General features: G+C 49.6%; 5 protein-coding genes and 2 non-coding genes across 7 annotated transcripts, besides 1 other annotated feature; 1 reads left to right on the top strand and 6 right to left on the bottom strand.

The window, feature by feature from the left end:
• Positions 1 to 7: 7 nt before the first annotated feature.
• Positions 8 to 2,977, bottom strand: NUT1 (Nut1p; the record flags this gene model as incomplete). The annotated part of the gene is made up of 1 exon (XM_076687884.1): positions 8 to 2,977. One exon carries the CDS (start codon positions 2,975 to 2,977, stop codon positions 8 to 10), a length of 2,970 nt encoding a protein of 989 aa, XP_076537885.1.
• A 483-nt stretch (positions 2,978 to 3,460) lies between these two features.
• TRVA0_084S00276 (uncharacterized protein) lies at positions 3,461 to 3,761 on the bottom strand (the record flags this gene model as incomplete). Its single annotated transcript, XM_076687885.1, has 2 exons — positions 3,461 to 3,679; positions 3,738 to 3,761. 2 exons carry the CDS (start codon positions 3,759 to 3,761, stop codon positions 3,461 to 3,463), a joined length of 243 nt encoding a protein of 80 aa, XP_076537886.1.
• A 1,063-nt stretch (positions 3,762 to 4,824) lies between these two features.
• On the top strand, positions 4,825 to 5,331 carry TMA19 (Tma19p; the record flags this gene model as incomplete). Its single annotated transcript, XM_076687886.1, has 1 exon — positions 4,825 to 5,331. The coding sequence occupies one exon, from the start codon at positions 4,825 to 4,827 to the stop codon at positions 5,329 to 5,331; it is 507 nt and encodes a 168-aa protein (XP_076537887.1).
• Positions 5,332 to 6,119: 788 nt separating this feature from the next.
• Positions 6,120 to 7,331, bottom strand: TRM13 (tRNA:m4X modification enzyme; the record flags this gene model as incomplete). The annotated part of the gene is made up of 1 exon (XM_076687887.1): positions 6,120 to 7,331. One exon carries the CDS (start codon positions 7,329 to 7,331, stop codon positions 6,120 to 6,122), a length of 1,212 nt encoding a protein of 403 aa, XP_076537888.1.
• Positions 7,332 to 8,226: 895 nt separating this feature from the next.
• Positions 8,227 to 9,114: a sequence feature (Protein overlapping with rRNA (TRVA0_084S00342, CAN6675082.1) was converted to a misc_feature.).
• Positions 9,115 to 9,570: 456 nt separating this feature from the next.
• TRVA0_084S00364 (dihydrodipicolinate synthase family protein) lies at positions 9,571 to 10,455 on the bottom strand (the record flags this gene model as incomplete). Its single annotated transcript, XM_076687888.1, has 1 exon — positions 9,571 to 10,455. One exon carries the CDS (start codon positions 10,453 to 10,455, stop codon positions 9,571 to 9,573), a length of 885 nt encoding a protein of 294 aa, XP_076537889.1.
• Positions 10,456 to 11,811: 1,356 nt separating this feature from the next.
• On the bottom strand, positions 11,812 to 11,883 carry tRNA-Arg(ACG). The gene has a single exon. It is a non-coding gene; the product is annotated as a tRNA-Arg (tRNA).
• An 85-nt stretch (positions 11,884 to 11,968) lies between these two features.
• tRNA-Asp(GTC) lies at positions 11,969 to 12,057 on the bottom strand. The gene is given in 2 exon segments: positions 11,969 to 12,004; positions 12,020 to 12,057. It is a non-coding gene; the product is annotated as a tRNA-Asp (tRNA).
• Positions 12,058 to 12,452: the final 395 nt, after the last annotated feature.

Genomic DNA, 12,452 nt, shown 5'->3' on the forward strand with positions numbered 1-12,452 from the left:
GCGTGCATTAGCTCATGTCCATTAGCATATCGCTGTCGAACAGCCCGCGGTCATCGGAAAGGCCGACATCAAGCCCCATGAGCTGATCCTCGGTGAAATCCATCCCGGCAAAGCCATTATCATTATTTTCATTGTTGGTATTGCTGTTGTTTTCGTTATCGTTGGTCTTGTTGGTAGGCTGGTTGGAGCTATCCTTCTTGTCGCTAGTGTCAACATGATTGGCCTTTGAAGCTGAACTCAGCGAGCGACGCTTGTCGGCGGTCTCCTCCACTAAACAATAATCCATCATGGACTGTACTTTTTGTAGCAACTTTCGATAGTTAGACAGGACAATTGACTCCGGAACAGACGGATCCTTCTGCCGTAGCGCGTAGACATCCTTCTCACTAAGAGAAAGTAGCTCGTGCAACACGCTGCCGCCCAATGGCTGCTTTTTCGAAGAAGGCATGCTCGTGACCGCTCGGGGCACCGTGTCCATGGTTATGACGATAGCCGTGACGACATCCAAAGTATACGGAAGCATGCCCTGGGCCGTCTCGGCGAGATCAAGCTCATCCAGCAACACTGACAAGACCTGTCGTGCCCCCAGTAACGCCAAAGCTTCAGGTAGCAGCTTGTAGCTGTAAAATGGAGGCCCGCTGACGCTCCCCTGGTCCACCGACTGCATCCACGACGAAAGCATGACAACTTCGTCTTTTATAGCCCCAACGAAGCTTACCAAACTCTTGAGATCGTCGAAAAATATGCCTACTCCAGAGTTGTTGCCGCCAATGACAACGCCAGCGGCAGCCGCTGCGGCGGCCGCGGCAGTTACGGCGGGATTGGGCACACTACCATCACTGCTACTACTACTTGCCGGGTTGGCAGTACCCGGGCTGGTGAACAGCTCCTCAGGGTTCTTAACATACGGCAGTAGTGCGTTAAGAACCTCGTCTGCCACCGGATCGTTTGGCTGCTTGCGCTCTTTGACTACCTGGTACAGCTCGTCGCCCACAATGGTGAGAATAATCTGTAGCAAAGTCGAAGACTCGCCCGAAAGCTCGCCAAACGCAGTGACAATAGTTTTCAGCACTTGCAGAGTGACCGCCACATCGCGCCCCGCCCACAGCGCCTTGGAAATGAACCTCAATGCACTCACCAGCGTCGGAGCAAGGAACGGCTGGAGGTAGTAGTCCAAGCCTCCTTTGAACACCTCGGAGTCAATGACGTTCCGCGCCCGGGCGAAAATAGCTTGCTGGAAGATAAGCGGCGTCAGCACCATGAGGTCTTTAATAGAGCACGACTTCATCAGCTCGTCGCTGATGCCCCCAGAATCAAACAGGGCCTGGATCCATCCACCCAGCGTATCCTGCTGGTCACTGCTCAGCTCGTCAAGTGCTACTCCCTGTCCACACTGCGTGATGAGCCTGCTCATTTCCGCTGAGTGGCTGCCTAGATCCTCGGCTGACAGGTCGTACCGTGTGTATGCGAGGATAATGAACAGCAAAATCGACCCGACGTCGGCGTACACGTCCTGGAAGCTCATTTCATCCTCGTCCTGCTTCCACGCCTCAATCAACTGTGTAAGTGGAGCCAGCAGCGATACAGGGCAGATATGCAGGAACAGCGCATCCAGAACCCCGGCCCGCGAAGCGAACAACTGGCAGAATCGCCGCAGTGACCGCGAGTTCTGACTGTCAATCCACTCATTGACCATCGTCACAATCTTGTGCGCAATCGTCTCCTGTCGCATACCGTCGAGATCTTCGTAGGAAGACACCAGGGCGTACAGAAGGCTCTCTTCAGCACTTAAGTACTCTGGATTCTCCTGCGAGAGGCTGTAGAATAGGTCATCTATCGATGTAGTGTTGCCATTGAGTATGATGTCGCTAGACCCCGCCTCTCCTAATGCCGCGCTTGAATCGCTTATGGAGCTTGCCTCCTGATCCAGCGTGCGCTGAATGGACTCCCTGCTAATTATATTTAGGTTAGCGCACGCCAGCAAGAAGTCGTGGCGGATATCGCTAGTCGTCGACGGGAACGACGAGAACATCTCGTCGAGCGCATCGCCACCGCCAGATATACGCAGGAGATTCAATGTCCCTCTATCGAGCTGCTGGATCGGCTGGCACACCAGCGAGTCCACCGTAGCCGTCGAAACCAGCCCTTTGATAACGACAGGCAGCCGCTTGACGATAAAGCTCTTCCACAGCGCCAGGTACTTTGTTTGCGATTTACGCAGCAGAGCCGCAGCATAACAGTCAAACGCCGTCGCAATGAGGTCCTGGATGACTTGGGCCGCGTTACTCCGCCGCAAAAACTGCTGCAGCTCGACTTTAAACGGCTCAGACTGGATGCGGTCAGACGAGTCCATGACGCGCTCGAGCCACAGTAGCCGGTAAACACGGTTAATCCGCACTTTGTCGGTCACTGCGACCTCCCTGCTGTCGCTAAGCACCGCAGTATACGCGTCCTGGAGCTGGGCCGCCATCGTCGCGTCGATCTTGTCCCTGACCGCCGCAACGAGCGTCTTGAGCGCCGACTTGAACGGCACAGAGTCTACATCCACCGACCCAGCTATCCGCATCGCCAGAAACGCTACAGCCTTAACTTCATATACTCTCTGGGACCCGCAGAGCGCTCTAATGTACTCGCTGAGCGGGTCAACCGACCACACGTGCGGCTTTTTGGCCAGATGAATGACAATCATCGCATTAAGCGGGCTCTCGTGCTTCGTCAGGTACGCGACTATGTCGCCGACACCAATAGGACTCCGGGGCTCGCCCGCCAACGCGCTAAGATACTCGAGCACGCTGAGATCAACGGTCCTCCGCCCTTCCACCGCGGCCAGAACGGCGCACACGGCCTCCTCGGGCGCCAACTCCTGGGCAAACGAATCGTACAGCTGGACTGCCAGTCTCACGTACAGCGGAGCGGCCCAATGCTTCGCGAGGGCCACCCGCGTCAGCTTTTCCAGGTTCTTGCCGGCTACGCTCATTTTTTGGCGTGTCGTCGGAAACTTCCCAAGCTCGCGATATCACTCCTCACCAGCTCTAGAGCAGTACTGCATGTGTATAGGGGGGACCAGTCTCCCCAACCCCCCCCCCCCCCTGTAGCTCCGCTACGCGGAGATCTGGCCCAGTTAGTGCTATACTAGGTGTAATTGGGGGGACCAGTCCCCCCAAACCCCCCTGGGGCTCCGCTACGCGGAGAATTGGGCTGTAACGGGGTATTTGTTACACACTGTTACGGATGTCTCCGTCCCAGGTTGGGAGTTTGTTACGGCGTTACTAGGTGAAGAAGATACGGGGGTCTGGGGGCTGGCCCCCAGCTACGGGAGCTCGAGGGCTGGCCCTCGAATGCACTTTGGAGGTACAAATGGGGGTACCAATGGGGCTCCTCTACGTGGAGATGTCCGAAAAAGCAGTATACATTCATTACATTCATCAAGATCATTAGCATTTTGGTCGTCAGGAAGGGGTTATCGCTTGTACTTGGGACTTGTATTGGCGCGAGGAATTGTATCAGGGTTCGGGTGTTTTGAGCCCACGACGCTGGTCGCTGTGTGTCCTGCTTGGCTGAGGGCGTAGTCGCCGGAATCGAAGTACTTGCGGTCATGTAGTTTCTTATGGAACATATCTGACCGCGATGGGATCTTGCCATATTTCCTGTACAGCCGTTGTTCTTCGGCAGAAAGGGTCTACGGCTCTGTTAGGTACTGTACTACTACAAACTTATATACCAAATGGAGGACTTACTTTTACATCTACTTGGTTAGCCATGGTTTATTTACCGATAATCACTCTGTATCTAGGGGGGTAGGAGTGGTGGTCTAAATCGCCTCTCAACTGCACTGCGGAGTCCTTGATATTTATATTCAAAGTGGAGAGTATGGGCAGTGGTCCTGCATCAGGGCTATCACTTGGCTATATAATTTCACTCTCGACAAGATTGGCAAGCGTGTGAGCTGATCGAACTCCATTGGTGCTGCTGGAGACGTATTAAGCCACATGTACATGATCCATTGCCGCATATCTCCCTGCCTCACATGTAGCTCGTTACCGTCGCTTCCTCTTGTTGAAGATGAGGTATGCCTCCACTTGTTCCTGTTCTGACACAAGCGACCTTGCGTCACAACGGTTCTACTGTTTGAAATTCCTACTCCAATGTCTATGCCCAGCCTCTCCGCCTGGATTCTTGTATTGTTAAGCGGCTCTTGGTGTTTTGCGGCCCTACGACGGGGCCGCCACTTGGAGTCCCCAAAATGAGGGGGAGTCGGAAGTCACGGCATTGCCCCGATCTACGTGCATCGTTCTACAAACCCATTGGTCCCACGTACTTCTGTACCGGTGTACTACCGTACAGTACTACCGTAACTACTGTACTACGTTGAATACCGTAATTTGTAATTGATGAGTGAAGGCCCTCTAAACACCAGTGGCGGCGATCGGATCGGAAGTCAAGATTGGCTGCCTAAAGTGGGCTGCTGCATGCATACGAATCTGTGTGGCTGCAGTAATTTTGATTCAGTTAATCATGTGGCCCGTATGTGGCACGTGATTCCAGATCACGTGAATTTCAGGTGATGGCATGCCTTGCGCAAGCGAGGATTGGGAGGAAGAAGAAAAAACGCGTGCGCAACAACAACAAAAAAAAATAATAATGCCAACCCTGGCAAGGGAAAATGTGGGCCAAGACCAAACAAAACAGAAGCAGCGCTTGTTTTCGAGGGGAGAGTGTGCGTGTGGTGGTGTCGGCAAACAATCGACTTTTTTTAACAAAAAATTTTTTTCCTTTCTTCTCCACCAATTGAGAACAGGTCCAATTAATTCGAAATAATCAAAAATGTTGGTTTTCAAGGATATCATTTCTGGCGATGAGATGTGCTCTGACGCCTACGACATCAAGGAGGTCGATGGCGCCGTTTACGAGGTCACTTCTCAGATGATCACCGTTAAGGCCGGTGCTGACGTCGACATTGGCGCCAACCCATCTGCTGAGGAGGCTGGTGAGGACCTCGAGGAGGGTGCTACCAGCGTCAACAACGTTGTCTACTCCTTCCGACTTCAGGAGACCTCTTTCGACAAGAAGTCCTTCATGACCTACATGAAGGGCTACATGAAGGCCGTCAAGGCCAAGCTCCAGGAGACCAACCCAGATGCCGTTTCCGCCTTCGAGAAGGGTGTCTCCACCTACTTCAAGAAGATCATCGCCAACTTCAAGGACTACGAGTTCTTCACTGGTGAGTCCATGGACCCAGAGGGCATGGTTGCTCTTCTTAACTACCGAGAGGACGGTGTCACTCCATACCTCATCTTCTGGAAGCACGGTCTCAAGGAGGAGAAGTGCTAATTTTTGTGTAATCAATTGTATCTTGATTTTCTTCTTCACTCGTTTGTGGCATTGCAGTTGATTTTTTTTTTCATTGATGCCAATTCGTAATCAATTGTATCTTTATCATATCAATTCTTAATCAATTGTATCTTTGACTTGTTCATGACAATTTGTAATGAATTGTGTCTTTGGCTTGTTCATGACAATTTGTAATGAATTGTGTCTTTGGCTTGCTCATGACAATTTGTAGTGGATTGTGTCTTGGGCTTGTTCATGTCAATTCATAATGAATTGTATCTTTGACTTATTCATGCCAATTTGTTATCAATGTACCTTCATCTTCTTCATTCATGCTAATTCGTAATCCACTGTATTCTCTTCTTCAACTTCTTTCATTGCGGTAGCCAATTGATAATCAATTGCATCTTCATCGTGTTCTTCACTCATTCATGGTAGTAGCCTTACTAATCAGGGGGTCATCTATATGCAAGTCAACCTCCACTTACCGCAAGAGATGTAGAGATAAAGATGGTGGTAGAGCTAAGCGTAGAGATGGTAGTAGGGCGTAATTGTGCCCTGTCGAGGAATGTAGTTCAATGGAACGTAGCAATTAGACTCTTTGGCCGCAGTAGTTCGGCCGGATTTGGTCGAAGCTTCCTTATTTGAAGAGCATTGCTTGGAGGCCTTTTCTGGAGACATTGTTGGTTGGCCAAAAAAATACCAAACACGCTACCCCCTCTATTTATACCCAAGGATCAAATAATAATAAAAAAAATAACAGTTCACTAGCATCGTGACGACTATTATTACGGGTCCTCGGTACGCTTGTGGACAAGCAAACAAATATTCTCCAACGAAACGCTGGGATCGACGTATTCTATAAGCCTGGCGTCATACCCAGCGGCGGTGCCCACTCGCTCGCTACCTCGAACGGCCAGTAACCGCCCGTAATCAATAACTCGACGCACTTTGTGGCCAATTGCCTGGCGCTCCGCTTCCGAATACCCGGACGGGTGATGAGCACTGGTCTCCTCGCTGCCATTGTGCCGCCGTGTACCACACACCGCCCAAGACGTCATCTTCGCTAGCACAGCAAACCCTTCTGCAGTGATCCCGTGCTCCTGCAGCCACACTCGGCCGGCATCAGGATACATACCAAAGTTGCACAGCTGGCGACAGCACAGCGCAATCGCCACCCCGCGAAGGGCCACCGCTTCGCCGGCGTTTGCCAAACACCGCAGAGTTAGGTCCGTGGCACAGCCGCACAAGTGTTTGGATACGATGGATACCGGCTGGCAAGTACCGCCAAACAGCTCGGAGACGGCCGTTCCCAGATTCAAGTCCTTGATGTCGATTTTACTTCTCTCCACCTGCGGAGTCTGCTTCTGTGACGTAGCAGGTGTTTCCAATTCCTCGAGATCCTTGGCGATCTTGCCGTCCAGCTTGTTCCGTGGTCCGGCCCGATCAACCAGCAGGTACTTTTGCCCGCCTACCACCGCGCAATGGCGGCTCAATTGATTGAGTACCTGCGAGCGGGCAATGTATCGGGAAAGTTCGCCGCGGCCGCATCCGAACTCGGCTACTACAGCGTCATCCGAGAGCAGGCCATGCTTGTCCATATGGCCGATAAGCGACGCCTGCTGGATGGCGTGCTTTTGGTTCTGCAGCTCTGATAGCCGCGATGCCAGCCCCGGGTGGTCCAGTACCTCTCTAGTAATTGGCTCTTTAATGCTATCATACAGTTTTGCTGCCTTTTCAGCCCATTTTCGGTAGTCCTCGGCTGTTATTTCGCTGAGTTTTGGCTTGTCCTCGGACTTATCGCTCAGATTGTAGTCAAGCTTGAACCACTTGTCCCGGGGGACTTCCCCCGCTGCCTTGCACTTGGGTACATGATGGTGGACCTGGTCTTCCCATACGGTGTGGCCTGGTGATACAGGGCACGGGACCCGCTTGCGTCCATGGGTGTTCTGTTCCTTGAGGTGCTCGGCACAGAACCTCTCGTCTGCCTTGCGGGTCATTCTACAGTTTCTCTTCTTGTGGACCACGAAGAACTCGCATTGTAACCGCTCGGGTTTATTATTTACATTCTTCCGAGCGTGCTTCACCGTCTCCTGCCTGCTGCTGTCCGCGGCTCTTTTTCTCTCGGTCATCACCATAAGCAGCAAAGCTTATCACGTATAGATCTCCCGTTGATCTACTACTGGTATCTCGATCTCGTAGGTTTTTTTCCCCGGTGTGTCGGAAAAAAAAGTTTGATCTGTCCCAAATGTCTACTGGTAACCGGTATATGTGTTTCAATGGAGGTATAATATTATATTCCTGCAGAACAGATAGATGTAATATTCGACGTGTTCTCTATTCGGCGTCATTGGTGGAATTTGGGACTGGCATGGCTTTATATGTATACTCCGTCAAGCAAGGCAGCTCACACTACCCTAACTAATAAATTGGCCCAGTACCGGTGTTACCATACGATACCGGCACCCGAAAGTATATTTGTGGATTCGTGGTCCTTTCAGTACCCTTAAGTAATATTCATTGAATTTTCTTTGGTCCATGTTAGTGAATCAAACTTGATTGGAGTTTGTTTGATTCATTTTAGCGAAATAAAACTCAACATCCTTCCAATGCGGTACTGGTACCTATAAGTGTATCCCATGGATCAATTTCGCGATAACACCGGGGGTGGTGCTAAATACCACCCTGGGAGTGAATAATGTAAAAGACGGGGGCCATTTGCCCATGAGAGAGTTTATCTAATTAGTCGTGACATCGCGTAGGCGGTAAAGTACTATCGGTAGGACGCTTATCGGAGGATCTCCGCATATCGGAGTTATCCCGAATAGCTAAGTAACCCTGGAGTATAAGTACCACATATACCCCTGTCTCCACAAGCAGTAAGCGCAATTTTTCATGAAAGTCCTCGTCCTTGGCGCTACAGGCTTTATTGGTTCGGGCGTTGCAAACGCACTAGTGCTCGCTGGTCATCAGGTCCTTGGCCAGACTCGAAACGCCGCGAAATGGGCCAAGCAGTTGGAGAGCAACGAAATCGAAGTCATTGAAAGTGACCCCGCATCCGACGATAAGTGGACTTCGGTTCTACCGTCAGTTGACGTCGTTGTCGACTGCTTGGGTGGAAGCGCTCCTCTCAGTCAGCTCAGTCCAGCGCTCATCAAGAAGGCAGAGCAGGCCAAACGGCACCCCACAGCCGCTAAGCTCGTGTATATCTGGACCTCGGGCGTGTGGTTGCATGGCGACGACCGGTTCGAAAACGTGACGGACGGCTCGGCTAACACCCATCCTCCAAGCAAAGTCGCATGGAGATTGCAAGTTGAAAACGATCTTGTCGCAAGTCAGATTATTGATGGCATTGTAATCAGACCCGGCCTACTATATGGTCGAAGCGGCAGTGTCACCGCAATGCTCTTTAAGCAGGCTGCTTCGCAGAAGAAAATTGAATGGCCAGGAACTCCGGGAGGTCGATATGCAACCATCCATATAGACGACCTTGCCCAGCTTTATCGCCTTGCAGTTGAACAGCACCCACTCGTCAAGCATTTGAAACTCGAGGGAAGCAACACGTCGACTGAAAGTGTGGACCTTTTGTTGTCTCAGCTAGCCAAGCTTGCAGGGCTCTCCGGTTATACTTACAAGACTCCTTCGTCCGAATTTGAGGTAGCGCTAGCAGGCACTAGCATTGTCAGAGGGACGCTGGGGCGTTCTATCCTCGGCTGGGTGCCCGTGAAGCCTAGTCTTATTGATGGACTGCCTGGATATTACCGAGCTTACTTGGCTTCATAGTAACCGTATAATTCCAGTCCGGATATGCGTGTACTAGAACCATACGTCCTATTCTATTATTCCATGCTAATATATTCGAGCAAAGGCCTGCTTTGAACACTCTAATTTTTTCGCAGTAAAAGTCCTGGTTCGCCATGACACCCAAATTGTTCAGAATTGTGTGCATAACCAAAAATTATTAAGCTCTTGGGTATGTCAATGGAATATTTATACGAAACATAACTACTTATCCATTCTCAATGGATGTAGTAGACATGTATACTGTAATCGCCTACTTCCACCATCAAATCAAATAAATTCCATGCCTTTATCATCTGATCAGCCTGTCTGAAATCTGTACTGCAGTTTCTAGTGTAGTTTAATATCCGTACTTATTAACAAATATGTATTAGAAGTCTGCATTCCTTAGTTCAAGCATTAGGCACCTTTTGTCAATGTATCATCATCTGGCTTGGCTTATTTGTACTTTCGCTTAGCGAGGATCTTCGCGAATTTCTCGGTGTCCTCCTTCTCAAGTGGAAGTGTGGGCAGTCGAACCGGACCGGCAGAGGCACCAATTATATCAAGCCCCGCCTTGATGCCGGCTGGATAGTTAACGCTCTCCAAGAAGTCACTGACCTCCCAAAGGAACTTCCACTGCTCCCGCGCTCGAGTGAGATCCTTCTCAATTGCAAGAGTGTTCCAGAGTTCTACGCACTCCTTTGGAACGATGGAAGCAACACCCCACACGCCGGCCTGAGCACCATGGCTCATGGCGAAGAAAGTGAGAGTATCCCAACCATTGAATGCAATGAAGTCACCAGATGGGTTCGTCAAAAGATCAGCTAGTTCCTTGGCGTTACCCGACGTGTCCTTCATGTAGTCAAAGCCCTTGATTTGTCCAAGCTGTCGAAGCTGATCAGCGGTAAGGTGGACACCAGTCGCGCCTGGCAGGTTGTAGTACATGACCGGGATCGAAATAGACTCACAGACATCCTGGTAGAACTTATAGAGAGCCTTGAATGAGAGGGGATCGTAAAATGGTGGAACAATCATCAATGCAGCAGCTCCGACCTTTTCGGAATACTGCGCCATTTCGATGGCATGCTTAGTACTGTTGCTGCCCAGTCCAGCAATAATTGGAATCCTTCCCTTAGCGGCATCGGCATAAGCCTTGATAACAGCCTTATGCTCCTCAGTGGTAAGAGTAGGGAACTCGCCAGTAGTACCGGTTGTGACAATGCCATGAAGGCCGGCGTCAACAAGTCGGTCGACCTGACTGGCGATGTTTGGAATATCTACCTCAGCGCCGTCAGCGGTGAAAGGAGTTGGAACGGCGGCAATGATACCCTGGAGCTTCATCGTTAGATTTATTGAATCCGTACTTTTTGTGACTCCATTTTTTCTGGTCAGGAAGTAGCTCTTATATACGTCTACTTCAAAGATAGGACTGCTGAACGGAACGGTGCCGAAACCTTCGGCCTGTCTCCGAGCGGCTATCGGGAGTAGCCTCCGTCTATGATATGCAGGTCCCCTCTGAGACCCCAATCTAACACAAGCAGTAGCGATTGTTTTACGTGTGTAAGGAGGGGTAGAGACGGTCTGGAGAAAAGGTCGTTTGCTAAATCTCAACCAGCAGCGGGGTTTTTAGCTAGAAAAACTGCATTCTTTAAATGCTTTGCTGGGGGTTCGAGGTATATAGGTACTAGTCGCGATTAGGCGAGAGTTGTCCACAGACATCTGAAGCAGGTTAATAAATGCCAGCTTGCTTCCAGCAAAGCGTATTCGCTAGATTATGTTGTCGGGCAGATTTATAATCGCCGGATGAAAAATGCCGCATGAACAATGTACGAAGCTTGATCAGCTGTAATTGCCAAGCAATAGTTACCGTTGGATCCGTTATAGGAACAAAATAAAGAATGGTTTACCGGTACGATTACTCTGCGATAATTCAACTGGTAGTACAGTAGTTTTGGCTAAAGAGTAGTTGAGTCGAAGACTTTCCACAGACGTAGCTGATGATCACGGCCATATAGCAATTGTCAGCCTACCTAACAATTAACTTCAGTTGTAGCACCGGAAATAAACATCGAGTGCCTTGGAACACAATTACTCGCTGCAATCTAGCAAGGCTGCGTAAGGGCTAACGTTGTTTTGGAGTTAAGCGATTTCTTGCCATACATTAATTATGTAGTGGGACGAAAGCCGAAGAGAATATGGCTTTACATTCATTGCGGCGATACTATAGTATACCGTGATATGTTTAGCAAATTGGCAAATAGTATAAATGAATGAATTGTATGTATTAAGTGTTAGAAGTCAAATATCAATTATATCTGACCCTAATTTATACGAAAGTACAAGGTTAGACACCGAAGTGTCTACATTAAAGACGGTAAGGAAGGAAAGGAGTAAAACGGAAACGCGCCTTTTATAATACCGCGACAGTGTTGGAAATCAAATATCAATTATAAAGTATATCTGACCCTAATATAATGAACCCAAAAAATTAATATTGTTTTGCTTTTTCTGCAACATTTAGACCTCAATTGGCCGTGGCATGCAGGTTTTTGACTACCCGCCCGCTTACGCCGACCAACAGCATGCATATATTTGCGCGTGCGCAAGCACTCGATATCGCGCGCGCGCGATAAATTCGAAAAAATTAAAAAAATTTATAGCGCGCGCTAATGTTATAATATATTATTAATTAGCCAACTTCCCCACCAGGGGTCGAACCTGGAATCTCTCGCTTCGTAGGCGAGCGCCTTGCCATTGGGCCATAGGGAACGATACATGCGCGGCATTTCACACCAACCTTTATAGTGATGTTCAGAAAAAGAAATTCTGCGAATTTTGCGCACGCAAAAAATTTCTCGGCAACGGGGAATTGAACCCCGGTCCCCCGCGTGCTGCGAAAATATCGCTGACAGGCGGAAATTCTAGCCACTAAACTATTGCCGATGACTGATGAATTAAAATTTTCAAAATGTCATATTAAAAGTATTTATGAGCCGCACGAGCCTCGCGAGCCGCATTTAGTGCGGCGTTGTGAGCGCACGTTCTTCATGATGCACTGACGCCCGCTTTCAGGAGGCAACCGTGACACTTAACCTGCCAGCATTATTAGGAACACCGGACGCCTCGACGGCTCAATTCATCTCGAAGAGCCCGCTAAAAGACTACTTGTGACTTCAAACCATTGTGGACTCGAGATAGGTATCCCAGGCTACGCATCATCTTTTGTGGACTGGAGATAGGTATCCCAGGCTACTTAATGTTCTGCCATTGATTATATTTTAATGTTTATATTGAGTCGGCTGTTGAAGCCAAATGTTTAGACACAGTCTTCCTTAGCG

Source organism: Trichomonascus vanleenenianus, assembly GCF_965637985.1.
Source record: "Trichomonascus vanleenenianus strain CLIB 3782 genome assembly, contig: TRVA0_084S, whole genome shotgun sequence".
Classification (NCBI taxonomy): Eukaryota; Fungi; Ascomycota; class Dipodascomycetes; order Dipodascales; family Trichomonascaceae; genus Blastobotrys; species Blastobotrys vanleenenianus.